The sequence below is a fragment of the Lissotriton helveticus genome, chromosome 2_1 (assembly GCF_964261635.1).
Source record: "Lissotriton helveticus chromosome 2_1, aLisHel1.1, whole genome shotgun sequence".
NCBI classification, from domain to species: Eukaryota; Metazoa; Chordata; class Amphibia; order Caudata; family Salamandridae; genus Lissotriton; species Lissotriton helveticus.
In genome coordinates this window covers 506,650,998-506,678,154 of record NC_136059.1, presented here as the reverse complement: position 1 = coordinate 506,678,154, position 27,157 = coordinate 506,650,998, and the positions used below count along the sequence as shown (strand labels likewise).

Below are 27,157 nucleotides of genomic sequence, written 5' to 3'. Positions count from 1 at the left end.
TTTGCATCCATTCACAAACGGGAAGGGGTCCCCTGGCCACCCCTTCCCCTTTCAGAGTGACTTACCACCTACTTGAAGTAGGTGGTAAATTGCGAGTGTTTTGCGATTGCAATTGCGGTCGCAAAACAATGATACATACAAATGTAGCTCAGTATTAGGAAGGGATGCCCTTGGAATGCCACTTCCTAATACCGTCTTACACAATAGCGATTGTACATGCGGGCAGGGCAGGGCTGGGCAGGAGCGGTGTGCCTACTCCTGAGAGCGCAAAGACTGTTTAGCCACATAAACCCCTGGCTAGGCAGCGTCCTGACCAATCATACCCCTGTTTGCAGCTTTGCGATTGGCTAAGGGGAGGGAGCCTGGCTGCCTGCTTCCCGTTCCTTTTGAATGAATATTATTAAATTAAACTCTCCGCTCGACCTACCCACGTGACCCCCTGCCCAACCCACCACTCCTCCCCTCACGCGAGTCATGCCAGCTGTGACTGCCGTAGTGGCCCACCCGAATGCACCCTTGGCCCACCCAAATAAAAAATTCCTGGAGCCTGCTGAGAAGTAGGCATAGAAGATGATGACCGATGTTTGGAGGATGTCCCGCTTCTGCCTACCTCTAAATAATCCTTTAAGTCACGCCTTAATACTGACATTTAAGCCACAAATGTTTTCAGTATGCAAGTCTGTCTGAAGTACACAACACTCTGATACATGGTGTGCCTGGCACAGAGCACCTCATAAATTCTTATATTAAGTAAAAATGTGGTGGATCACACCATGCATTATAAACTTCTTCCAAAAGAACACTTGTTACAGTAACATATTTCAATACCCTTTATACACTCCTCACTGTGGCAGTTGTTCCAATAGTCAGAACATTCGGTTTCTGAGAAGGCAAGCCTTGCTGCCAGAAAGCTATTAACAGAGGAGGAAGTTCACTTTATCTCGGCACGTCCTTCCAACCAACTCCAGGCCTGCCTATAAAAGGCATTGTTGCTGTGCTCCAATAACAAGAGCTCTTTCTTTCCTGCGGGCGGATTCATACAAACACTACTGCAAGCTCGAGGACGTAAACGCCAGTCTCCTGCAGAGGATTTTGCGGCCGGTGCTCTATCTTGATATTAAAAATACAGACAGCAGGACTTACCTTGGTTCTTCAGTGGTAAAGGCATGGTCTCCCTGAGCTTACTTAAAAGGTTTTTCATTTCTCTCATATCTCTGTAGGAATGAAAAGTAAAATAATTACTGCACTGCAAATAGTCCCACACTTCAGGAATAATGACAGATGATCTGAAAAAGGGGAAAGCAGATTGCCAGTAGCATTTAAGATTATATAAATCTGACTCTTCCTTTGATGCCCTTATCTGCTTTAATGTAAAATGGCGGTCGTGCTGAATATTAATGCATGTACTAATGTACCATTCACAGTTGTTCTGTACCACTGCTTCACACATCTAACAAATGAGCATACTTATATTCATAAGGTCGGATTAAAAAAACCAATTACGACAGTCAACCCACGTTTATGGCTGAAAATGGCTCCATTTACGCCGATTGCGAACATTTGCCCTTAAATTGTTCCCAGGTATTCTCATGCAAGAATCTAGTATGAAAGGGCCCAGACTGGCATGCCTGTAATTTACTAATTTCTTGGAGACAGAGTTGCACGAAACAATGCAGAATCTGCAGGGCCAGGGTAGATTCACACAAGTGTCGCCGGTGCTCAATATAGAATTACCTTGTTTTACAATTATTAGGACAAATAATAAAGATTGAAATCTTGTATGACTTGTATAATATGTCACAGAACTGGGCCTTATTAGTTTTATGTCACGTCATTCCAGATGAGGATTTTGTCAATAATCTTTTACAGATTTAAGCATAGGACAGCTCCATGATTTTGTTCAAAAATGTAATGAAGTTTTTCAATTAATCAATGTTACATTACACAGTATTCAATAAGGATCACTTCCTATGAAATATAATGTAGTCAAATAAAAGTAAAGAGGTAAGTTTTAGTGAACTCCAATTATCTTAAAGCTTTTAGTCTCATTTATTTTGCTGAAACAAGTTACCTCAGTTTTCTAAGTAGGATTAGACTAGGAGGGGGAGAACAAAGTAAAGCGCACAAGCATTTTACATGAGTAAGCAGTTAAGTAGTCAGGAGGGGTATGTTGAGTAGGTGGAGTCTGCAACTGACCACCCACCAAAGAGACTGCATTTTGAACAGGAGAGGAAGCATTTTGAGAGGGGGACAATGCATTTTGAGCAGGGGGCCTCTCCGTCGTAAGTACTTTAAAAACTATTATCATGGTGTCCCAAACTGTTGCAATGGGGCATATGCGAATTCTATGGGTTTCTTCCCAGTGTAGCACAGAACTCTCTGCTTCACCCCAATGTTGCAGGTCCCTGCACCATCATGCGAAAGACGTGGCCCGCTGAGCCCGCCAATGCATGGTCAGCAGGCGCTTTGTCAAGAGAAGAGCTAGATTAGCAAAACACATCCTCACTTTCTGGATAATATTCCCAATGCTGTTGCGTCTCATGTATTGAATGTTGTGAATTCTGTGAAAGTAGCCAATACAGTGTGTATAGGGTGCCTGAATTCAGTTATATTAGCGCAAGACCCAAGCATGTGTTTAAAATCTGCTAAATGGGCCTGTCACCAGGGGCAGCTAAGATTTGCTGTTGGGAACATACGGTTCAATCTGGATAATGTGAGGTAAGCCATGTGAAGTAAAAATAATTGATTATTTTTAAATCGTGAATTTCTAGAGATGATATGAGATGATTCAAGTGTCCATGTCCATTTCGCATCATGTAAGGGATGCTCCAGATCCTCCTCCCAGTCCTGCCGGAGTTTCGTTAGTGACACTTCAATACGTTCTTTAATCGTTCTATAAAACTATGTCATAAGATGCTGTCCTTCTTCCATGGTGTACAGGATATGTATTACTGCATGGGTTGGCTGCTCTATGGCAATCCCACCCCATAGCAATCTAAGAACACCCAATAACTGTCCGCGTAGAACAAACTGATTCACCGGAATATAATCCTGACATAATTGGTCATATTGCAATAAACTATTGTCCTGGAACAAATTCTCTACCGTGTCAATGGAACGTTCATGCCAGGTTGCCAACTGAACAGGGGTAAAGTACCTAAAAGGGCCAGGTAGACCCTGGTGCAGCATGGCCAGGGAACAGGATAGTATATGACTAGTGAGTTGAAGGACTTGTGCAAAGCACCTCTGAGTTATCCACGCATGACGTGTCCATGAACAGTGTAATTTAACAGTGGGATGAACAAACTGTTGGATCACATGAAGTGGCAAAGGACCATCCCCAATACTAGTTTCATATCGATTATTTCCTGACTGTCATTTTGTCACCCATTAAAGCTGTGCAACCAGTGAATAACCCTCAAAAGACGGCACCTCAATCCACCTCTCCCACAGGCAATTGTAATTTGCTTAAGGCCACCCTGAGTTTTCCATTATCCCAAAGCACATCCCCCATAGCCTGGTCTAAATCAACAAAGAATCAGCATTTGAGAAAAAACGTGACATTTGCAAAGTAATACAGTGAGTAGGGAAGGACAATCATCTTAGTAAGAGGGACTACCCGCTGGAGCCAACAGGAGCCACTGCCAAAACCGCATTTGCAACTTGAGTGCCATTAATGCATGCTGCAGATTACCCTCAAATAGATCTTGTTGAGAGTGATAAAGACGAACCCCAGGGTACTGAACCGCTGCCTTCGACCAAGTTAATGGCTCTCTGCCCAGTTGTATTATCTGCGGTGAAGCATCATGATTACGCAGGAAAACACGATTACCCTCAGTTCACCCACAAACCCACCACCTACTCAAAATCATGAAAAGCCTCCGCAATGGGGGCTACATCACTTGACACATCTCGAAGATGTATTAGCTCATCGTCTCCATATAAAGACACTACATGCATCACATTATCCAACGGGATGCCAAAATGAAAGCGTTGTCCATCCAATCGTAGTTGCTCTGTCAAGGGTTCAATAGTGAGAGTGAATAGTATGGTTGAGAGCGGGATTCCCTGCTGTATGCCATGAGCAATCAAGAGCGAGTTCGACATCAAATTACCTACAAATACCTACAAATACCTATGAAATAGTGCTTGTATATAACAGTTTTTTTAAGCTAAGAGACGCCATCCCAGCCCTATTGCCCTTTAGAACCTCAAACAGGAAGTCCCATGATAAGGAATCAAAGGCCTTTTCTAGATCCAGAGTAAGACATGCCGCTAGGGGATAGTGGAGTAAGACCTGATCCATTACATGGAAAAAGTGTCTTATGTTATTGGATTTGTGACCGGTTACAAACCCATTCTGATCTGCATAAATCAGTGCAGGTAATATGTGCACAAATCGCTTGACCAGCACTTTTCCAAGAATTGTTTAATCTGCGTTCAATATAGCTACAGGTCTGTATGATGAACGTTGGCTAGGATCTTTTTCCTGTTTAACCCTTTCCGTGCGCCAGACGGCCCCCGGCCGTCCGACGTCACGGTGGGCGTGTGCGGAGGATGGCCGGGGGCCGTCCTGACCACGCCCAGTCATAAATCACCCTCACCGCGGCGGAATTCCAGCCGCGGTCAACAGGTTAAAGAGGGGAACCAAAAAGAACTCTTGAAAGGAAATTGAAAGTGAGCCTCATTATATTTTTCAACCAATTTTGGTGCAAGAAGTATTCCAAAGCAATCGTAATATTCCAATGATAGTGCGTCTGAACCAGGAGTCTTATTTTTGGCTAAACTGTGCATTGCAGATTTCACTTTCTCCACGTTGATCAAATCGTCGAGTTCCTCACGCTCAATGGCAGTGATGAATGGCAAGGATGGTGGGTCTAAAAATGGTGTAATGGCCCCTGATGGTGGTGCAGGTTGCGCCTGATACAACATGTATTAATAGCACCTGAAGACTTGCAATATTTCTACTTTTGCCAATAGGGTAAGCCCCCCACCCTGTCCGATCTCTGTAATTTGCGGAGACCGCACATCCTAGGAAACAAGCCATGTGAGTAGACACCGTGGTTTATCACCCATTATGTGAATTCAAGCGGTGCATTCCAAATAGTTATAGCAACGGACACATTCTATCACTGCTGCATAATATTTTTTTAGCATCAATCAGGGGACAGCAGTTTGTTTCATCCAGGGGATGATTATTGTCTAATCTTTTTACCTCCTCCTCAATGGACTTCAAGTCCCGATTCAGCTCTCTGCGAACCCTAGCTTTATTCTATATGCAGAACCCCCTGATTACTACTTTAAAAGAGTCTCATTCTATGGCACGGGAGGTTGCAGCTGCATGATTATCTGTAAAATAACGGGCAATATGTGTACGTTGTTCTTCCTAGAAGACTGCCTCATCTGCTAATATATTCTTTGAAAGTTGCCAAGTGGTAATCGAGGGATCCGGTGCATCCCATTTAATATCTAAGATATGGGCAGTGTGATCGGAAATCACCAGCCTCAGACAGTCAGAATGTGCTTGTCATGAAACAAGGTCACTGGAATAGAAAAAATGGTCTAGTCGGATACACAGGTCATGTGGAGCTGATTAGTGTGAATATAGACACAAGTCAGGATTTTGGGGCCTCCAAGCATCTAGGAGGGGCCACTGTTGTGAATGCTGACCGGCTGGTGCACAAGGGAGTGGAGGGTGCGAACGATCCAGGGAGAGAGCCATAACATTATTATAATCCTCCCCCAATATCCATGGGATAACCACGGATTGTGCAAGGACCACGGATAGGGCTGCCCAAAAGGCTGCTTGATCTGTATTTGGCACATATATATATCCCCAAAGGACAGGGTTACCATCCAGCTAGCCTTCTACAACCACATATTTACCTTCCCTATCATTCGCTGTATGTAGGGTTTGAAAGGGAATCCTCGGGTGAATCTATAATAAGGCTCCTCGTGCATAGTAGGAGTACGTAGTGCCCTAGATCTAAACTCAACAGCACTTACAGAGCCGCTGGAGTTTGCTATAAATAAGATTAGTCTCTTGCAGGGAGCAAATATGTGCCTGCTGTCGTTTGATATATGCATATATAGAGTATCATTGAAGGGCTGAGTGTGGTCCCTGTACATTTAAACTAAATCTAGTAGTGCGATGTCGCTCTATATTTTTTTTACTGTAACAGACCATATTATCGTGCGTCTTGTGTGTAGGGTAAACTACCCCCACTACGCTTCCCATCCCATCTACCCCTCCGTTTTCGTTCATGAGTGAAAATCTGCCTTGCTCGTGCTATGTAGGAATTAACAGTGGGGTATAAGTATAACCAATAACAATCACACAGAAACCAGAGCCTGCAGTCTAAGGCTGCATGCCCAAACATATGTACTAAAAGTTAGTTCTTATCCAAATTAAAGGTGTTCCCTTGCAGGCAGACACTGGCAGTCTGGAGGACTCTGTTGTTCGCCTCTTCAAACATGTTGCGCCATCATTGCGGGATCAGGAAATTGACTTTGATTGCATGCATCAAGAGGGCGGGCCAGCAGCCAAACCAGGCCAACAACAAGATATAATCACCTGCCTACACTACTACCGGCAGAACGAAGCAATCATGACGGCGGCGCTAGATTTGAAAGACATTGAATTCGAGGGCCTTCATATTTGGCTGTGCCAGGACCTCTCACCAACCCTGCTTCAATGCCACAGGTGCATTAGGCCTCTCACACACTTCCTGCAGCTCCAGAAGGTTCGGTAAAAGTGGGGCTATCCCTTTCGTATCCACTTTGTGTGACAGGAGGAAGTCCGGATGATCCGCACACTTGAAGAGGCTCGAAAATTTCCAGGCATCCCAGATCTCAGACAGGAAGGGCTGCTGAGTCACCTGCTCGGATGTCAGAGAGAGGAAACCGGGGCTCCTGTCGCTCTTCGCGACGAAGAAAGAAAACCTTGAGCAAACCCACGAGGCAGACAGTGGGGAGGAACGCTCGAGATTAATCCACCAGCTCCAGCAGAAAGATGGCCGGCTGGACGGCATGGAAGACCACTGAGGACAGGCGGAAGAGATCTGATCCCCTTTTGTTAAAATGACCCCTTTCACTGGCCGAAAGAAATAACTAGGGATAGCTCAGACATTCGCTTCCTCTGCCAGGCACAAGTAACGAGTCTGGTGGGGCCCCATCTCGTTGATGCTTAATAGTAATTGCGTTCGTCAGTGACATGGACCCCAGTTGCTATTGTTCTTTGAGTGCCCCCAGGTGGGGGAAATTCTTTGAATTACTATCACTGCTCTATATCTGTACCTTTCTTCCCCTGATCTTTCCTCTCATTCCCAGATAGTTTGTCCCTACCCCAGGCCCTTACACAGGGGTTTGGCGGGCGTGGGCATTGGCAGAAGGATCAGAGGCTGCTCCAAATAGGTATTCATGGTGGTGTCACTGCTTAGCCTCAATGTCTCAGGCCTTAATACCCCTGCTAAGAGGCTGGTGGTCCTTGCCCTTCTTAAGGACTCAATATGTGATATTTGTATGTTACAAGAATCTCACCTGCTTCAAAGTGACTGGCTTTGACTAGGATACTGCTGGTTTGACCAGCAGTACTTCTCCTCATTGGTTACTAAAAAGGTTGGGGTAGCGATTTTGCTTGCAACACACTTGTCAGGGAAAGTGGAGCGGATCCTCACAGAGGTGCTAGGCTGGTTGTTGGTGTTACAGGTTACACTACAAGAAACCAGATTCATGATCGCCACAATATATGCCCCGAATGAGAGACAGGAAGCATTTCTCAGTGAAGCCTTGGGTCAGCTGCTAACCTCCCCAGATAAGAAAATAGTGGTGGGAGGAGATGTTAACATAGTAATGAATGCTAGCAGAGATAGGTCAGCCCCAAGAATGGAAAAGGATGGGGAACCTGCAGCGGGCAGCAGACAATGGCTAAGCGAGGCAGGATTTACAGATATATGGAGACATACACATACCAAAGCGGTTCACTACTCATTTTTCTCGGCAACTCATTAAATGTATGCCCGTATAGATTATTTTCTCACAAAACCTGGGGTCACCCGTGACTCACTTTCAGTGGAATGTGGGGCACCGTCACTTTCAGACCACTCCTCCAATCCTGCAGTTTACCCACAGAGAACAAACGCACCCCACCCCCACTATAGACTGAACACAAAACTCTTGACGGACGACAAAATAAGGGTAGACATGCAGATAGCACTACACTCCTACCTAGAACATAACAATACTCCAGAGACATCCATCAACACAGTGTGGGAAACCTTGAAGGTGGTCCTGAGAACACACTTCTTGGGTATATCTGCAGGATTCAACAGAGAAGGAAAGGAGAAACGCCGCCAGCTGGAAACTCAGATTAAAGTTCTAGAGTTAGCCCATGTCCGGTTGGGTTCTGTAGCAACCCGCCTCCAACTAACTGTGGCAAGGAAGCAGCTGCCCGCAATAGAAATGGAAAGAGCTGAGTCTGCGCCTTCTTAGGATTCTCCAGAAATACTATACTGGGGGAAATAAAACAGGGTGCATGCCAGCGCACCATCTTCATGCACAGGCGGCGGATCGAAGGGTATCTGAGATACGAAGAGCAGATGGTGCCATGTGCTCTTCTGATGTAGACATAGCCAACGAGTTCCGGGATTTCTATAAGACTCTATCGGGCCGAGCCACTCAGAGATGCAGATGCAGAGACCTATTTGGCATCTGTATTCCCCCTGGCAACAGAAAGGGCCACCTTTGAGGTGCTGTAAAAGGACATCACCACACAGGAGATCCTCCTTGCAATACAAAGATTACAACCTAACAAAACACCAGGCCCGGACGGTTACGGGCGGAGTTCTACAAACTTTTTGGCCCTCAAATAGCCCCAATCTTAGCAAGGCTATATAACTCATTGAGTGGGGAAGAGGGGCTACCAGAGTCGGTGCTCCAGGCGACTATTACAGTGATCCAGAAATTGGGAAAAGATCTTAGGGACTGTGCATCGTATCACCCAATCTCCCTGCTAAATGTTGATGTGAAAATCTTCACCAGTATTCTAGCACACAGGCTCGTCCCTCATGTACAAGGGTGGGTCGACTCCGACCAAGCCGGGTTTATCCTAGAGCGAGTATGTAGTGACAACACAAAAAGATTGTGAATCTCCTGGACAAGATACATCGTTCGCACGTACCAGCTCTTATGCTGACCGTCGATGCAGAGAAAGCATTCAACCGTGTACACTGGCCATACCTATATCGGGTGCTGGAGCGAGTGGGCTTTGGGCCAAGACTCCACAGCTGGATCCAATCATACTACAGCACTCCCCAAGCAAATATACGGGTGAACGGGATAAGGTTGTCATCTTTTCCTATAGAGCGGGGGACCAGACAGGGTTGGCCCCGTCCCCCTTTCTCTTTGCGCTCTACATGGAGCCATTTGCATAAAGAGTAAGGACCAACCAGCATATTTCTGGCATTGCGAAGGGGGGACGGGAACACAAGATAATGCTATATGTGGATGTTGTACTCTTGACTCTCACTGACCTGGATGCTTCATTGGAGGCTGTCTCGAATGAGCTGAGTGCGTTCCGGGCAGCGGCAGGGTTTAAAATTAATCAGCAGAAATCCCTGCTCCTCAGTCTTACCATCCCAGAGACAGAGCGCACTCAACTTCATGGCCAACACCCGTACCAGTGGGCGGAGAGCGGCAACTTGTACCTAGGACTACAGTTATACTCCACACTTACAGCCACCGCTGCCTACAACTAGGGAAAACTCTTAACGTTTACGAGGAACGACCTCACCAAGTGGAAAGCGCTCAAGCTCTAGTGGCTGGAACGCTTGGCAGCGGTTAAAATGACTCTTCTTCCTATCCTATACATCATGCAAACACTGCCCCTCAAACCCCACCCACAGGTCCTAGACAGGATACAATCACTCATGTGGGATTTCATCTGGGATGGCAAGCGAGCGCAGATGGCCAAGGCCCGTGCTTACCTCCCCCTGTGCAGACGGGGCTTGGGAGTTCGGAATCTGCACTGCTACTATCAGGCGGCTCAACTCCGCTACATGGTAGAATGGTCTTGTACACTTACAGAAAAACACTGGTGTTTTATTGACCAGGCTATTGTGGCTACTCACATTTGGAAGATACCATGGCTGCTAAAACACACAGACCGAGGAGCGTATTTGTTTCTCTAGTCTTGTGGGCTATAGTTGGGGTGTGGGATATGGTTCAGCAGCGATATGGTCTCTCCACCCCTATCTCACCACAGACACCCTTTAAAGGAACCCCAGACTTCCCACCAGCAGCTACGGGGGTAGCGTTTAGGGCATGGCAGGAGGCAAACTGCAAGCGAATAGGATACCTGTTTGATGCAGAAGGGCTCATGGCCTTCCGCACACTGCAATCCTATTACAGCCTGCCTGACACGGCACGCTGGCAATACCTGACGGCGGCCCACTGGGTCACTCATCCCTGGATCCACCCTCATGCCAGCAGAACATTGGCAGCTTTCTAAAAGTGGATCCTTACGTTAGCCACTGATAAAAAGCTACTCTTGGATATATACTCCTTCTTATAGCTGCTCCGCCACACCTGTCTCACCGGCCCGAGTCCCGATGGGACAGAGAATGCGAACGTACTTCACAGACAAGTAATGGAATGACATCCTTCACCAGGCGCTTACCTTAACTAGTAAAGAAAAAACTCCTAAAGATTGCCCACTAGTGGTATCAGACCCCGGCCAAGATAGCTGCATAGGACCACTCAAGAGACGGGCAATGCTGGCGCTGCTGTGGGCAACAGGGTACATTTACACACATCCTATGACATTGTCCTAAATTAGATCTCTTTTGGGCCAAGATCCTGGAGGCAGTAAACACCATGTTTCAAACCGATATACCCAAAGTCCCGAGCTATATACTTCTAGGTCTCCCCAACTCACTCACATACTCGCTGCGATCACACAGAGGCAGAGCAATAACCTTACTGCTGGGGGCAGGGAAACAAATATTACACGCTAGGTGGGGTATGGAAGTCGTGCCATCACATTCGGATTGGCTACATAAAGTGTGGGACATATTAGGTATGGAGGAGCTGCAATAGCCACACAACAAATGCCTTGCTTTGATAAAATGTGGCACTCCTGCATACAGTACCTGTCAGAACAATTTCACGAACTGTCCTGCCCCCAATACCTATGGATCCTACGCTTAACGACACAGACCCCAGCTGCAGACCACTAGAACATAGATGCTATGCTAGAAGTCTAGACACCCATCGCGCCTCGCGCCCCTCCACACAAGCTTGACACTCTTCTTGTCTTCTTTCTCCCATTTCTCTCAATTGTTGTTACATGATGCACACTGCCTAGTTAACGCTGAAACACCGCCGGTCACAGGATAGAGGTGGATTGTTGTGTATTGTGTTACTATAAAAAAACCCTAACATGATTTAAGCCCTTCAAGTTAGTTCTTGAAATGGAGGAAGTGACAATTTACCATGCAGCCGTAAAAGCTGAAGTAAGGGCTATACACAACAGACCCACCAATCACATCATGTACATGTAACAGTTCCATGTTATGTTTTCTAATAATTCAAACACAAAAAAAGACTAGAGAGCTGAGTTCTCCCCTAATCATGGTCAACAATATTTAGGCCATGGATTCAATTATATGGAACCCCAGGAATAGAGCTCGATATTGATGACCGTATCATTGACACAAATGTCTGCTTTTGGGGAAAGCCACAATTCTGGAGCCATATTTTATACATTGTTTTCTCTTTAATGCTAGCCAAATCAACCTATAACCACCAGTTATTAATCTTGGGTAGGGCCACTGGAATTATATGGCAATGAAAGGCTAAGGTGTCTGGTAGGGTTATTTCACTATTTATCATTTTACCACACATTAATAGTGTCTGAGCAAACGGTGTACCTAATTTGTGCCAGTTTAAGTGGTGTAGGACAGAATATCGAGAACAACAATATTGTTAAACAAGAATATTTTGACAAAAATATCATCCACAAAAATATCAAGTTTGCATACTTTGTATGTAAACAACCAAAATATTGTGTAAAAAATATTGGGGAACAGAATATTGCCGAAATAAAGGAAAACTATACACATTTTATTATATAAACAGCATTATAAGTGATTTAAAAATAATAAACTATTTAGATATGTACTTAAAGATATTAACACAATTAAACAATTAAAAAAATATATTATCTTAAATATATTTACAATGACTTACAAGGAAAAATTAACTAACATATACATAACCAAAACATAAATGTAAACTACTTTAAAAATGAAAATATAAACACTGTTTTTGTTAGGCATTTTTAAAAATTGCATTAATATTACCAATAACAAACAATTGTAATAACATGTATCACAATTAAGAGAAATAAACTCATTATAAAAAAGTTAAAGTTAAACTTAAATGTAATTTTTTAAAATAATTTTAACATTAAAACATCTAATGCTAAAAGAAAATACAATAAACAACACTACCAAAAGAGTCAGACTAAGTAATCTGACTCTAATTTAAGGAACTACAGGAAAACATTTGACATTTGGAGGGCTTTGATTTACTATTCTCACTCCAATGAAAGCAAAAGCAGTAAAAGTGTCAGCGTTTGGAGGGGTTAGATTTAGTATTCCCACTCCAATCTAAACAACAGTACGGAAAGTGTTGGATTCTGAAGGTGTTGAATTTACTATTCCCACTCACTCCAATCTAAGCAACAGTAGGGAAAGTGTTGGATCTTCTAGGGGTTGGATTAACTATTCCCATTCCAATCTAAGCAACAGAAAGTGTTGTACTTCGGAGGTTTACATATGGCATGATTCCAAATCCTAATCAGTTTTTAAACAAACAGTTAAATAACAAACAACATAAAATGATATACTATAAAAATAAGATTTTACCTAAAAAACTAATAATACAACAATAATGTAACAAATAAAACAATTAAAAGAAATGCACTTCCCCCATTGTACCCAAAACACAACCACCACAAAATTATAAAAAATGAGGAGTAAAAAAAACCATATTAAATACATAAAACAAATAAAATAATACTAAGAATAATTATAAAATAAAATACACTTCACACATTTTGTTAATTAAATACACTAATTAATGAATTAAAAATATTTAACACGATTAACCATTAAATATTTAATTAAAATACATTTTTTACGTTATAATTTGAATAATTTCCCACACTATTCCCCTACAAACTCTACGACCTGCAACTAAAAGATCAATCACCTGTTAACTATACAAAAATAAATTAACAAATCACAAGGTGACCTTAAATAACTTCCCATCCTATTTCCCTACAAATGCTAAAACCTACAACTAAAGTAACAATTAATAATTTTTCTATACAAAAATTAAATAGCCATTAAAAATCACAAGGTACCCTTACATAGTTAAATCAAGTTACATAATCACCAAATAAATATTTAATTAACATAAAAATAATAAAGAAAAAACAATAATTTATCATTTAAATACCTTCCCACCCTAATCCCTTACAAACGCAACAACCTGCTACTAAAGTACAAATTACATTACAGAAAATAATTAGATGTTAACAATTACAAACTACATTAAAACAATTTGAAACATTTGTTTTAATAATTTTAACGTCTAAAATTAATAAAATAATGAAGACAAAATTATTTTAAAAGGGATACTGAATAGTGTTAATTAACACCTTCAGCGCAGCGCGAATTTTTGCGCTGTGCTGAAGGTTCTAAAAAACGGGTGTGGTCATGACGGATCGCTTCCGTCATCAGCACAGCTCAACCGACGCTGATGACGGAACCGTTCCGTCATAAGCATCGAAGGGGTTAAAGTACACTACAGTATATAAAACTTTTTTTAAAGCAATAGTATTTACTTAAAAAAACGATATTCTTACCTTCTATATTTTGTCATTCTATATTTTTTAAGTGACAATATTTTTGACACAATACTCATGTCACACGATATTTTGGAATCAATATTTTTGCAATTTAGCAGTTTACCACCTGAATGCAGTAATCAGCAACTAAAAAGCTGAGCAGATCAACTTTGCAAAGGGTGGCTGTATGAGAGGAACATTTTTAGTAAAGTTTGATCTATTTGAAATAATAGAAATACATCTTTTGTAAAAAACTACAATTATGCAACAGATAGTAGATTATGTTGAAGTGCAGGTAATTCATACACAGTCACAATCGCTCAGTTCCAGTGGCCATGATTGTAGGGAGCCTCACTTTTTGATTTGTTCTCGTCATGATAGTTTCAAAGATAGATCCTCTCTAAGCAGGAAAACTATCCTGTAACCATCATTTTTTCCCTGGAGTTTTAATTAGCAGGTGCTTCACAGATTCTCATCCTTGCCTGAAAAACCTGGATCCAATTCTATCTCAAATGTAACTCCAAACTTAGGTATCATATATTCTATAAACTATGGTGCACATCCATCAAAATAGGCAATACCGGTTCCTTAATCGCAATTGCCTATGCATGTAGGAATCGCAAAAATATGCAATTCTAAACATTCCTTAATTGAGACTCGCTAATTTCGAGTCGCAATTAAGGAAATGCTACCCATTCATTCTATGAGCCTAGAGGCCCATAGGAACTAATAGAAATTGCATGCGCAATTTGCGAGTACCAAATAGGTACTTGCAAATGGCGCATGCAATTTCAAGGGTACATGGGTGCCAAAAGGACACCCTTTTGCACCCTTGAAATTGCCATGTGACCACATGTTGCACACACACACAAGCCCCAAGGGCATGTGTATGTGTAACATGTAACTTTGAAAAATGTACTTTAGTGCATTTTTCAAAGTATTCGCAAATTACCGTCCAGTTTCATTTCACAGTAATTTGCGACCCCTAATAGCGAAATCGCTATTTCAATTTGCTTCATGCATTGCATTTAAGGAATCGCAATTTTTGCAATTACTTACATTGCAAATTTTGTATTCGGGATGATATATCCCAAATGCAAAAATACCGGTCCCTAAGACGCAGATTCTGCAAATCTGCCCATTTACGACAGTTTTTTGCCTTGATGCATCTGGCCCTATATCCTTCTCTGTACATCTTGGTTTTTACCTTAAGATGTTTTTAGTGCTTCTACCAAATCAGAGATATAAACATAAAAAAGGACAGGATATTCACCCCGTTGTTTGCTAAGCACCCTTGAGGAAATTCTCCCTTTCCTTAGCAGTTGCATTGTGGACGAGGTAAGAGTAGTTTGAGTAAAAGGAGATGGATAACCCCTGCTTGTGACTGCCTTCATACATGTTCACAACTGACCTCATCAAATGCTGTATCAAAGTTAACACACAAAATACAGAAGAATTTTAACTTTTTTGATGTAGTATTGGCTATAACAGCCCATGCTACTACATAGGCCCTCATTATGAGTGACCAGTTAATGAGGATCGTAATCTGTGAGATATGGGAGACTCAGGTGCCCCTCTTCACTTTCTGTAGGGGTCTCCATCATTTTACATTATATCACTGTGGTTAACCCTCCCAGTAACTTTGGCCTTTCGGCCTTTTGGATGTAAGTATACCCTGGGTACCAGTATCTCAAGAGTTACTGAAAGAATACAAGTGCGACCTGAGAGACTCCAAAGAAATGATGAATTAACAAGGGAATCAGTAGTTCTTGGTCAGATACCGCCGGCAATTCCTAATTTCTTTCTGGTTTTCACAAAAAGATTTCAGCTGCTTTCGAAATGTGTGAAAATAAAAAAATCTGCATAGTTCCTGTGGATCTCATTATCGCAATCAGGCTGGTAACTGCAATTAACAGTCCAAAGGAATTAAGAGGCCACTGGTAAAGAGGACTGCCGTGTCTGGCATCTCAGTGGCCTAGTGGGTGCCAAAGTCCAGTGCTTCACAAAACCTCTGGCAAAAGGCTTGCATACATGGTGCAACATAGCTAGGTGGTTTAACAAATTCTCAATCCGGTTACAAAAATTGTACTAATATTGATTCTATCCAATCCTCAAGCAACTCTGATACTCCTGCAATAACCAGCGCAAGTAAGGACGCTCCCCAGCAAGATGCTGTCTAACTGAAGCATTTCAGAGGCCTTTAAGGCAAACGGATTTGAGAGATTTAAGACTTTCAGTTAATCAGATGACTCTCCCATAATCTCACTTAAAATAAATGTTCAGGCTTCTCAGTCAGAAATTTTAAAATAGCAGTGCCCCGCTGCCATACAGCCCACACACTTGTGTATTACAGTCAACTTCTGTAATATCAGAAAAAAATTGGCAATGAAGTCGATAATGCTCATAAAAACTAGAACGCTAAAAGGAAACATGATTATTTTTTCTGTATTACCCTATAAAGTTGATATTATTTTTTTAACCCTATTGCCTTCTTTTGCCATTTACACAAATTTAAGACTTGTTTTTCAATCTTAAATATGACATACAGCACAAAAAGGCCACTGGCTTTGCTTTCAAAACCTTCATGTTTTTTCAATGACAGAATATGGCCTTCCAGTCAAACCAAATCGTATTTCTCTGATGATTATCTGTATTGGACCAACCAGGCACCATGCCACAAATCAATCACTTTACGCTTTATAACAAAGAATTGTTTTCTTACTGTTTGCCTTTAAGCACTGGGATTCGGCCAAAACATCCGTCCTACCTAGTATATTAAAAATGCCACCTACTCTTATAACGTTCCCTAGCTCAAATTTCACATACTCAAATTTGATATTGTACTTGTATTTTATCAAAGGAGACAAACCCACTGAGATACTTATAATAAGTGTAAGAAATTGGGTTGTTGCTGGAATGGGGCTGAACTCCTGTTCAAGAAGCAGCCACAATCTCTGTCAGGGTGAACCACAAAAGTCACCAAATTAACCTGTGCTTACCCTCTGGTAGCTTGGCACTTAAGCAGTCAGGCTTAACTTAGAGGCAATGTGTAAAGTATTTATGCAGCACTCTAATATTAATAAAGTCCAAACACAACACAAGCAAACTCCACACCAATTTAGAGAAATAGAGTAATTTCTGAAAAATTATTTTACACCAAAACAACAAATATTAAACTAGTAGAACCAGAGGTATGACTTTTTAAAGTTTAAGGTATAAGCTAGAGCCTAAAAGATCAAAGTGCCATCCACAGACATCTAGGTGCGAGAGACCACGTCAACGTAAAAATATATATATATATTGACACAAACGTTAGAACACAGGTCGGATACAAAATGTTTATTGGGCCTGCTCAGCGCTTACCTTCTGACTTAGAAAACAGTTCAACAAAAGTGTTCTGAGAAGGTTAAGTTCAGTGGGGCAAGGCTGCAGGAGGTGTCTGATGAGGAAGCGTCATCATCGGAGCAGCTGGACGAAGTTGTGGTGAAGATTTCTACGTTCGGATTTAGTCACTTTTTTGGATGTTGAAAATCTCCAACATGACAAAGCTGTAGCCAACTAGCGTTTCAGGCAGCTAGACACCCCTTTGCCGAAGGACCGCAGAACAGGATTTGCTGCTGCGTGGAAAAATGTAGCGGGAACTGCCCAATGTCAGGCCAATCTGCGATGCACCTTGAGAAGATAAACGAGCAGTATGGTCCTGGTCTTTTATCAGTACTCAGAGCAGTTTTTAACCAAAAACATTTTAAAGTCCCAAGTTTTTAATTTCAGCTATCTGGGCAGGGAAACAGCCTTTGCACCACAACTCAAACCACGCAGTGTCTTAACAGCGGAATCCGAACCAAGAATGGGTCTTTCCTAAGCATTCCTTTACCATGCAAGTCGTTACAACAACTCGCCTTAAGGAAAGCATTGTTCGATTGATGTTGGAATTAAGTTCAACACTTTCCCTACTGTTGCACAGACTGGAGTTGGAATAGTACATTTTACAATTCCAACTCTAGCACTTTCCTTAAGGCAAGTTGTTGTAACAACTTGTGTGGTAATGGAATGCGTTGTAAAGTTGCATTCATTGTTTGGACCACGTTATTAAGGCAGGCATAATTAACACCTGCGTGGTTCCGACATACAACCATCTGGGCCTCTTAAGCACTACCAACTAAGGTCCAGGACTGGAGGGGCACCACTTGGAGGGGTTAGGACATTCTCATGCTGGGTAGAGGTCCAGGTTCAAGATGAAGGGAGCCTTTTCGTTCCCTGAGGCTCTGAAAAGGAGGCCAGCTGGTAACTCTGGTATTCCTAGGAGCAGCAGTAAAACAGGGTTCAAATAGCAGGGCAGGCCTCTGAGTGTTGAAAGCAAAGTTCAGGAAGCAAATCACTACTTCCAGGTAGAGCAAGGTAGTCTTCTGAAGAACACAGCTGACCACAGCAGCAGTCCTTTGAAAGTCCTTCAGCAGGTTCAGAAAATGAAATGAAGAGTGGGTCTGAGGGTCCTCTTTTTAACCTTGGGGCCTCCTTTGATATAGACGTTTCTAGAGAATTCCCTTTGAAGTGCTAGGAGTTTCCTAACTCCCCTGCCCTGGCTCCAAGTTGGCTGCATGGACAATGCAGGGGTGAACAATCCTTTCTGTGAAGGCAGAGCACAGTCTATTCAGTTGCAAGTGGGGCTGTGCCCAGCTCCGCCTCCCCATCATTCCAGTTAATGCCCCATCCAGGCACACCTCATCCCTCTACTATGTGGCTGTCTAGGAGAAATACACAAAGTCCAGCTGTGAGCTACAGCCAGTCATGTGACCCAGAAGCAGACTGCTGCCACCAAATATGGCAGAAAAAGGGAGCTTCCTAAAATGGCATTTTCACTATTGTAACTAAAAATACACCTTTACCATTAAAGAGGATTTTTATTTCCAATTTCACAGACACCAAACACAAAATACTTACATGTTCTCAATCAAAACCTAGCACATATTACATGTAATAAGGGAATCCAATGATATTCTATGGGATAGGTAGGCCTCACAGTGGTGAAAAACAAATGTAGGCGTTTTTCACTACCAGGACGTGTAAAACTTAAAAGTACATGCCCAACCTTTGAATTAGAATGCACCCTGCCCTATGGGCTACCTAGGGACTAACTTGGGGTGACCCATATGGAATGAAGGGGGAGTTCAAGCCTTGGTAAATGGGGTTATATTGTCAAGGCAAATTGGCAGTTTACCACTGCAGTCAGGATGCAAGGCCTGACCTACAACATGTTTTAAGGGGCTACTTATGTGAGTGGCACAATGAGTGCTGCAGACCCACTAGTTGCATGTAATTTACAGGCCTGCGTAAATGGTATACCACTTTACTAGAGACGTATAAATAAGTTAAAAATGCCAATCAGGTGCAAGTCAATTTTACCATGTTTAGTGGGGAGAGTACATGCACTTTAGCATTGGTTAGCAGTGGTAAAGGGTACAAAGTCCTAAAGCGAGCAAAAACAAATCCAGCAACATAAAAGTGTGAAAGCAACAGCATTGGAGACCACTCGAAGGCTTACAGGTCTAACAATTAGTTGTGCACAAATTCCCAACTGCTCTGGTAGGTTACCCCAGTATTTATCACCCATCGTCCTCCGAATAAGGGATCAATGATTATTATACTCTACCAAAAGAAGCATATCAAAATCACAAGTATTACTCATGTCATGATAAACTTGACCACAGTAAGAGTGTAAACGGCATTGAAAGACATCAGTGATTCACTTTTTTTTACTGCACTCGTTTTCAGATTTTATGGGCAGCCATGCTGGAAAAGCTCACATTCCTTTTTCTTTTTCTTCTACTTTTGACCAAATCTGACAAAAGTCATTCGATGAGGTTCTTTTTCATTACATGCCCCACACTTCTTTTTTATCCCCAAACAATTTTCCACACTAAAGCTAAAAGCTTTGTAGCCTCTCAGTAGTAGAATGTGCTTAGGTCTATGTGCTGCCTACATTTTTCTACCACAGATGTAAAGCCCAAAGGCCAGATTTGTTATGGTATTGTGCTGTGTAGGAAAGTGCCCCTTTTAGCATGGCTACCCCCAATTTTTGCCTGACATCTGAAGAAACCTGACTTGATGTGCATTCGGTCCTTGTGTTAATCAGGTTCCCAGGGCCTGTGTCCTTTCCCAATACAGTACATTTGTACCCACAATTGGCACATCTCTGGCCACAGGTAAGCACCTTGTAAAAAAAGTACCATGGGTACCAAGGGCACTGTGACCAGGGAAGGCCTCTAAGGGCTGCAATGCCTATTGTGCCACCCTTAGAGGCCCTGTAAATTAGCACCCACACTCTGCCATTGCAGGCTGCATATTTTGGTTCGGAGAAAAGTGAAGAGTCGACCTGGCACACATCCCTGTGTGCCATGCCTGCAAACCCACTGCCTGAGGTCTGGGGAGGTGACCCCACTAGCAGGGTGCACTAGCCCTCAGGTGAGAGCACAGAGGCATGAGCCCTGTGCCCCTACAGTGTCTAAGTCCATTCTTAGACATTGTAAGTGTGGTAAAAACCATAAAGAGTATCTGGTCTGGAAGTTGGTCATTACGAACTCCACAGCTCCATAAAGGCTTTACTAAAATCTGGGACGTTTGGTGGCAAACTTCTCAGCACATTATACTCACACTGATGCCAGTGTGGGATTTAATGTAAAATGCACTCTGAGGGCATCTTAGAGATGCCCCCTGAACGAGGACCAGCCTGGTGAGGTTCCACCACCAGACAGGTCCAAAAACAAAGCCCATCCTGGGAAGAGGTGTCATGCCTCCTCCCCCAGGATGGTCTGGTTCCAGGAAGGGGAAGTTTTAAAGGCTTACACCTTTGTCAGCTGACCCTGCCTTTTGCCACCCCCCACAGGTTCTGCTCCCCACTTTGGGCAGGAGAATCGGCTGGAAAACAAAGCTAGAACACTTCTCAGTCCCTTCCATCTTGAAGATGAGGGGACCCAGCCTATTAGGGAGAGGCTCATGCCCCCCTCCAACTGGAGTGTGGCATCATAGGGAATGTACCCACCACGAGGAGGGGACCCATTGGTCCCAAATTGTACACCCCTTTAACACCCCTAAATTCAGTATTTAGAGGCACCCTGATCCTTACCTCCTCAGATCCAAGGAAGAAAGAAGAAGGACCAAAGAGCCATGCTGACCCAGGAAGAAGACAACACCTACTGCTTTGGCCCCTGCCCTACCGGCCTGTTCCGCATTCAACCTGCCTACAGCGAGAACCCCAGCGAGTTCAGCTGCCAGCAACCCCCAGAGCCCAGAGGACCTGCCCTGCACTCTCCTCTAACAGACTCTGTATCCCATGAGCACCGGATTTTCTCAAGCCAAGACTCACCCACAGAATCTGGATCCAGGCAGCTCCATGATTCTGCCTCACTCTGCACCTGACGCCCACAGCCCGAGTTCGAGTGGCCCAACACCATGTGGCTGTCTCCTCAGCAATCCTGACCTGGGATCTGGTGATCTCCAACCTCCCTCAAGCTTCAAGACAACGCCTGCTGCCTTAACCTGAAGGGTTTCCGCGACCGGGGCTGGTAAAGAAATACAATGCCAAAAGACACCCAGGCACCCTATGCCCCACGCCCTTGAGTGGCCCAATCAACAGTGACCAGGCATCCTCCAAGAACCCAACTTACCTCTCCATCGAGTGGTCACCTTCAGTCTCTCTACCCGAGCCTGCAGCAAATTTGCTATTGAAAACCACTGGGTCCCCGATGTCTTCTTGGCACCCTGCCCCCGGCTGCCCCTGTGCCACTGGAGGTGTAGCTCCAGTGCTGATTGTTGGCCCCTGTAGTGCTGGCTTTAACCCCAGGAGGTTTGCTCCCACACCCAGTGGCCAGTTAGTAAGCAGTCCCTAACCTTAGCCCCCTTAGCCCCATTTGCTAACATTGGATCCCTGCACTCTGCACCTGGCCACCACAGTTCCGTTGGTGGTGCAACTTGAGTGTCTACCCAGTCCTTGGAGAACCTTGGTCCTAACCCCAAAGCTCCCACTCGTAAGGCGTTTACTTAACTGTGAACTCGATAACCCTTTTTCTTCCGTAGGAACCAATGTTACGAGTTTTGTTCCTGAGAATTTTCTGTTGAGCTGAACTTTATATGAGAGAAAAAGTAGCTAAACTGCAAACTTCAACAAGCATTTGCAATGCAATAGGTCTCACATTTGCGAGAGTTTGAGCTATTGGCATTGTAAATGACAATGCCTTTTATTTATGTGTTGGTTTTCAAAACAGATAAATGAAAGGCATTGTCATTTACAATGCCAATAGCTTAAACTCTCGCAAATGCGTGACCTATTGCATTGCAAATGCTTGTTTTGGTAGCAACAGGGTTCTCCTAAGCGAGTCACACGCACTAGCACGTGCTCTTGCAGGCTCAACCTTAAAAGCTGCTGATGCGCCCTCCCTCAGACACTCCACTCTCAAATGAGAGCCTGACACAGAATTTTAAAAACTGATTCCACATCAAAAATGGCAGCTCCTCACATGTAATGCACTACATCAAGGCATCACGTTGCTCCAAACTGTCATGGGCCTCAAACACCATGCTCCCAAAGGACTGCAATGAGAGGTGCACAGCAACTCTTCAGAACAAGGATCCTTGCATGCAGTACACCGAATGCAAAGCTGCACTCATGCCATCGCAAACCATCATCAACGGTATGAGAAAACAACTTATAACTCTATATTTAAAATGGGCTAATTTCACAAATCATAAGAAATGAATACCTCTCTAATTCTTTTCTTTTTTTAAGAAACCACATTAAAAAAAAAATTCCCTTCAATTGGGAAGTAAATTAACCCACACAGACTCAACTTAACCAAACATTAAACAATATATATATATATATATATATATATATATATATATATAAGATATTCTATTCCAATGTATCAGTGATTATAGAAACAGGGTGCTTAACTGACAAGGAGAGCAATGAAAAAATGAAGGTGGCTGATGTGTCTGGGTTCGTGAAGACTACTGTGTTGTAATTCTGGCATTTTGTGTAGGATTATAACTGTTCTTTGAAAAGCTGCATGGAGTAATCAAGAAAAGCCTGATGCGTAAAGCTAGCCTCTAGTCTTGGCATGAAATATGCGCAGTATGACATCATATATCTGATCGAAAATACTTTCTACTCGACTATAATTCAGTTTGCAGCCTCTTTGTTTATCACATGTAGTGTACTCCGATTTTAGGGTGGGGCATACACATACCTTCCTTAAAAGCACATTCATGCACCTGGAATTAATATTTCATATTTTATTACGGCTATATATATATATATATATATATATATTACCTACTGGCGGTCGCCAGTAGGTATATATAGTTAGGATTTTTTCTCTATGGGATTTTTGAAAATTCTATGTCTAATAACTTTGGCGTTTGTGGACGGAATTGGCTGAAATTTTCAGGAAAATGGAACATTTTGTTTCTGAGCAGCCCCTGAAAATTTGGGGGGGGTTTGTCAAGGGGGGGCCGAGAAAAAAGGGGGGTCCCAAAACGCGTTTTTCCCATGTTAATTTCCATAGGGCGGTTGGCCTCACTTTTAGCCCGGCTGAATGGATTTGCACGAAACTTGGCAAAATTGTAGGGACTGGTAGCCCGATGTGCCTTTGCTAGGTCTCAATGTATGTGCTCCAGTGGATTTTGAGAAATTAACGTTCAAAAAAATATATATATCTGTGACAGCGTCCCGGGTAGCGCTCCGTTTCGCGTACTTTTCGCGTTACGGAGCTTTGCGAAGCGAAGCTGATTGGCTCTCCGGTGTCTGTAAACATTCCAAACAGTCCGTAGCGGCCGCCATCTTGTCTCTCGGTAGGATCGAGAGACAAGAGGAGGCCAAAGCGAAGGGGCAAATGACCATAAGGGGGCATAGTAGATCCTCCCTGACCCCCTAGGTTTGATGTGGAGGTTTTAAAAGGGCCCCGCGGGGCAAAAAAATAAATAAATAAATAAATCGAACGGCTGAATGGATTTGCATGAAACTTGGCAAAATTGTAGGGACCGGTAGCCCGATGTGCCTTTGCTGGGTCTCAATATATGTGCTCCAGTGGATTTTGAGAAATTAACGTTTAAAAAAAGATATATATCTGTGACAGCGTCCCGGGTAGCGCTCCGTTTCGCGTACTTTTCGCGTTACGGAGCTTTGCGAAGCGAAGCTGATTGGCTCTCGGGTGTCTGTAAACATTCCAAACAGTACGGAGCGGCCGCCATCTTGTCTCTCGGTAGGATCGAGAGACAAGAGGAGGCCAAAGCGAAGGGGCAAATGATCATAAGGGGGCATAGTAGATCCTCCCTGACCCCCTAGGTTTGATGTGGAGGCTTTAAAAGGGCTCCGCGGGGAAAAAAAAAAAAATCGTTTTTTTTTCGTGGGGTGCGCCCGGTTCGCGTAACGGGAAGCGGACTGGGGAGCGTACTACAAGGAAACAAGAATGATTGACTTTTAACTTATTGTATGTTTATAGACTTTTTTTTCTTCTTTTTTTTCTGCTGAGTGACGTCTCGGCCTATCTCCACGGGATGCAGTCCCTACCATCTCGGCGTTTAAGCCGAGGGGGACCGGTAGTGTGGGAGAGATAACGTCTGTTAACGTTCGATTTGAAGGAAATCAGGAAGTGTTGATAAACATTGTCTGCGCCATCTTGCCTTTTTTCAAATGCCACACTTTTGTCGTGCACGGCAGCCATTTTAGATGCCTTGACCAGACCCACTCTCTGCACGCTGTCGATCCTTAGCATGGCTCCCCACCCTCGCAAGCATCTCCCCCAGGCACTGGTCACCCCCGCTCTCTGTCTTATGCATGGGCAATAAACCTCCCCCCATCTGCGCTGCTCTTCCCTGAGAATCACACCCTGTGCCCGCCCGACACCTCCCTTTCGCCCTATTCACTACCGCACCCTCTGAAACTCCTCTTCCTCTGTGTCCGATTGTCCAGGCCGGTCCCAGGCTATCACCTAGCCCTGCAGATGTAGTTTATGGCCCCAGCTGTAAAGAATCACCCCTCTTCAAAGGAGTTACAGTAGATCAAGGCCCCCACCCGATGAGATCCGTCACACCACACGCGTTCCTACTATCTGAAAACCATCCTGTATTGTGATTGGGGAGGGGACCGAGCCTGAAGCGGAAGATTCGAGGGATGCCTCTTTGTATATCAAAGTTTTTACAATTATGTGTCACATTAAAAATATATAGCACTCCAACAAAGTAGTAGGATTATAAAACTTTAATAACTTATAAATATATACAACGCAACAAAAACAGTAAAAACATTTAAACATTTTTAGGAAAAAAGAAGCAACAATGGTCAGTAGCTGTGTTTTGTGCGAATAGTCCCAAGGCAGCACAACGTGCTGAGTTCTGGACAGCACCCAGGTGATGTTGCCTGGGTGCCGCACTGGTTTTGGGTATCCTACAATGCAGCTCCGAAAAACGTCGTGGGGCGTCCCGGGGGGTGGCCTCGTCAGTAGCGGTCTGTTGTGCGAATAGTCCCAAGGCAGCAGAACGCGCTGAGATGTGGATGGCACCCAGGTGATGTCCAGTAAGTTGCCGCACTGGTTTTGGTATCCTACAATGCTGCTCCGAATAACGGCGTGGGGCGTCCCGGGGGTGGCTCGTCAGTAGCGGTCTGTTGTGCGAATAGTCCCAAGGCAGCAGAACGCGCTGAGATGTGGATGGCACCCAGGTGATGTCAAGTAAGTTGCCGCACTGGTTCTGGTATCCTACGATGCTGCTCCGAATAACGGTGTGGGGCGCCCCGGGGGGGGGGTGAGGCGGCGTGAACGGGCCTCCCCAGGTGGAGGCTCGTCTGCTGTAGTGGGGCGCCCCTTTACCGTTTCAGTTGCCATTCCGCCCGCTTTTGGTACACTGTGCCAAAATCCGCCATTCAGCTGAGTTGCGCCCACTCTTGCGGTGCAGCGATAGGCGGCTGCCACAGGACTCTCAAAATGGCGGCAGGCTCTTTCCTTTTTGGGCCTGGTCCACTGAAATGGCCCTGGGACACCTTGGAAATCGGACGCTTGTCTGCTAGGTCTTGGACCCCATTCTCGAAAGCGTCCCCTCAGTCTTGAAGATCCTACAAAAGTCTTGGGGGCCCCCGACTCCTGCAGGCTTCCGGTGGGGAGCGGCTGCCATGATTGCTCGCGGAATGACCACGACGGAGCCACGAGATGGTGGTGCTTTCATGCTGACGCCAGCTTCAGTCTGAAACATCCAGAAACAAGGTGGGGCTTTCATCGTTTGGGAAAAAAAAAAGTTTTCATCCAATGAAAAGTGTTATTTTTAGGTCATATGATCAAGCCTTCCATCATTAGGAAACCAAAAGTAAAATGAACCAATGAAAAGTTTTATAAACAAGTCACATGACCTGTTATGCGGCATAGGGTATAAAAAGCGTAGAAAATCCGTTGGCACGTGAGGCGGCGTCAGTAGCGGACCGATGTGCGAATAGGCCGAAGGCAGCACAACGCGCCAAGATCCGGATGGCACCGAGGTGGTGTCCACCAAGTTGCCGCACTGGTGTGGCCATCCTACAATGCTGCGCCGAAAGTCGGCGTGGGGTGCCCCGTTGGCCTGTGAGGCGGCGGCAGTAGCGGACCGATGTGCGAATAGGCCAAAGGCAGCACAACGCGCCAAGATCCGGATGGCACCGAGGTGGGGTCCAGCAAGTTGCCGCACTGGTGTGGCCATCCTACAATGCTGCGCCGAAAGTCGGCGTGGGGCGCCCCGTTGGCCTGTGAGTTCGCGTCAGTAGCGGACCGATGTGCGAATAGGCCGAAGGCAGCACAACGCGCCAAGATCCGGATGGCACCGAGGTGGGGTCCAGCCAGTTGCCGCACTGGTGTGGCCATCCTACAATGCTGCGCCGAAAGTCGGCGTGGGGCGCCCCGTTGGCCTGTGAGGCGGCGTCAGTAGCGGACCGATGTGCGAATAGGCCGAAGGCAGCACAACGCGCCAAGATCCGGATGGCACCGAGGTGGGGTCCAGCAAGTTGCCGCACTAGTGTGGCCATCCTACAATGCTGCGCCAAAAGTCGGCGTGGGCTGCCCCGTTGGCCTGTGAGGCGGCGTCAGTAGCGGACCGATGTGCGAATAGGCCGAAGGCAGCACAACGCGCCAAGATCCGGATGGCACCGAGGTGGTGTCCAGCAAGTTGCCGCACTGGTGTGGCCATCCTACAATGCTGCGCCGAAAGTCGGCGTGGGGCGCCCCGTTG

The 27,157-nt window shown here is 44.5% G+C and overlaps 1 protein-coding gene across 1 annotated transcript in view; it reads right to left on the bottom strand.

Annotated features, from left to right (window-relative positions):
* Positions 1-27,157, bottom strand: part of RGS7BP (regulator of G protein signaling 7 binding protein) — an 887,794-nt gene that overhangs the window by 150,424 nt on the left and 710,213 nt on the right. Inside the window, exon 5 of the mRNA XM_078675143.1 lies at positions 1,144-1,214. Within this exon, the coding sequence (XP_078531269.1) occupies positions 1,144-1,214 (71 nt within the window). The remainder of the gene's footprint in view (positions 1-1,143; positions 1,215-27,157) is intronic.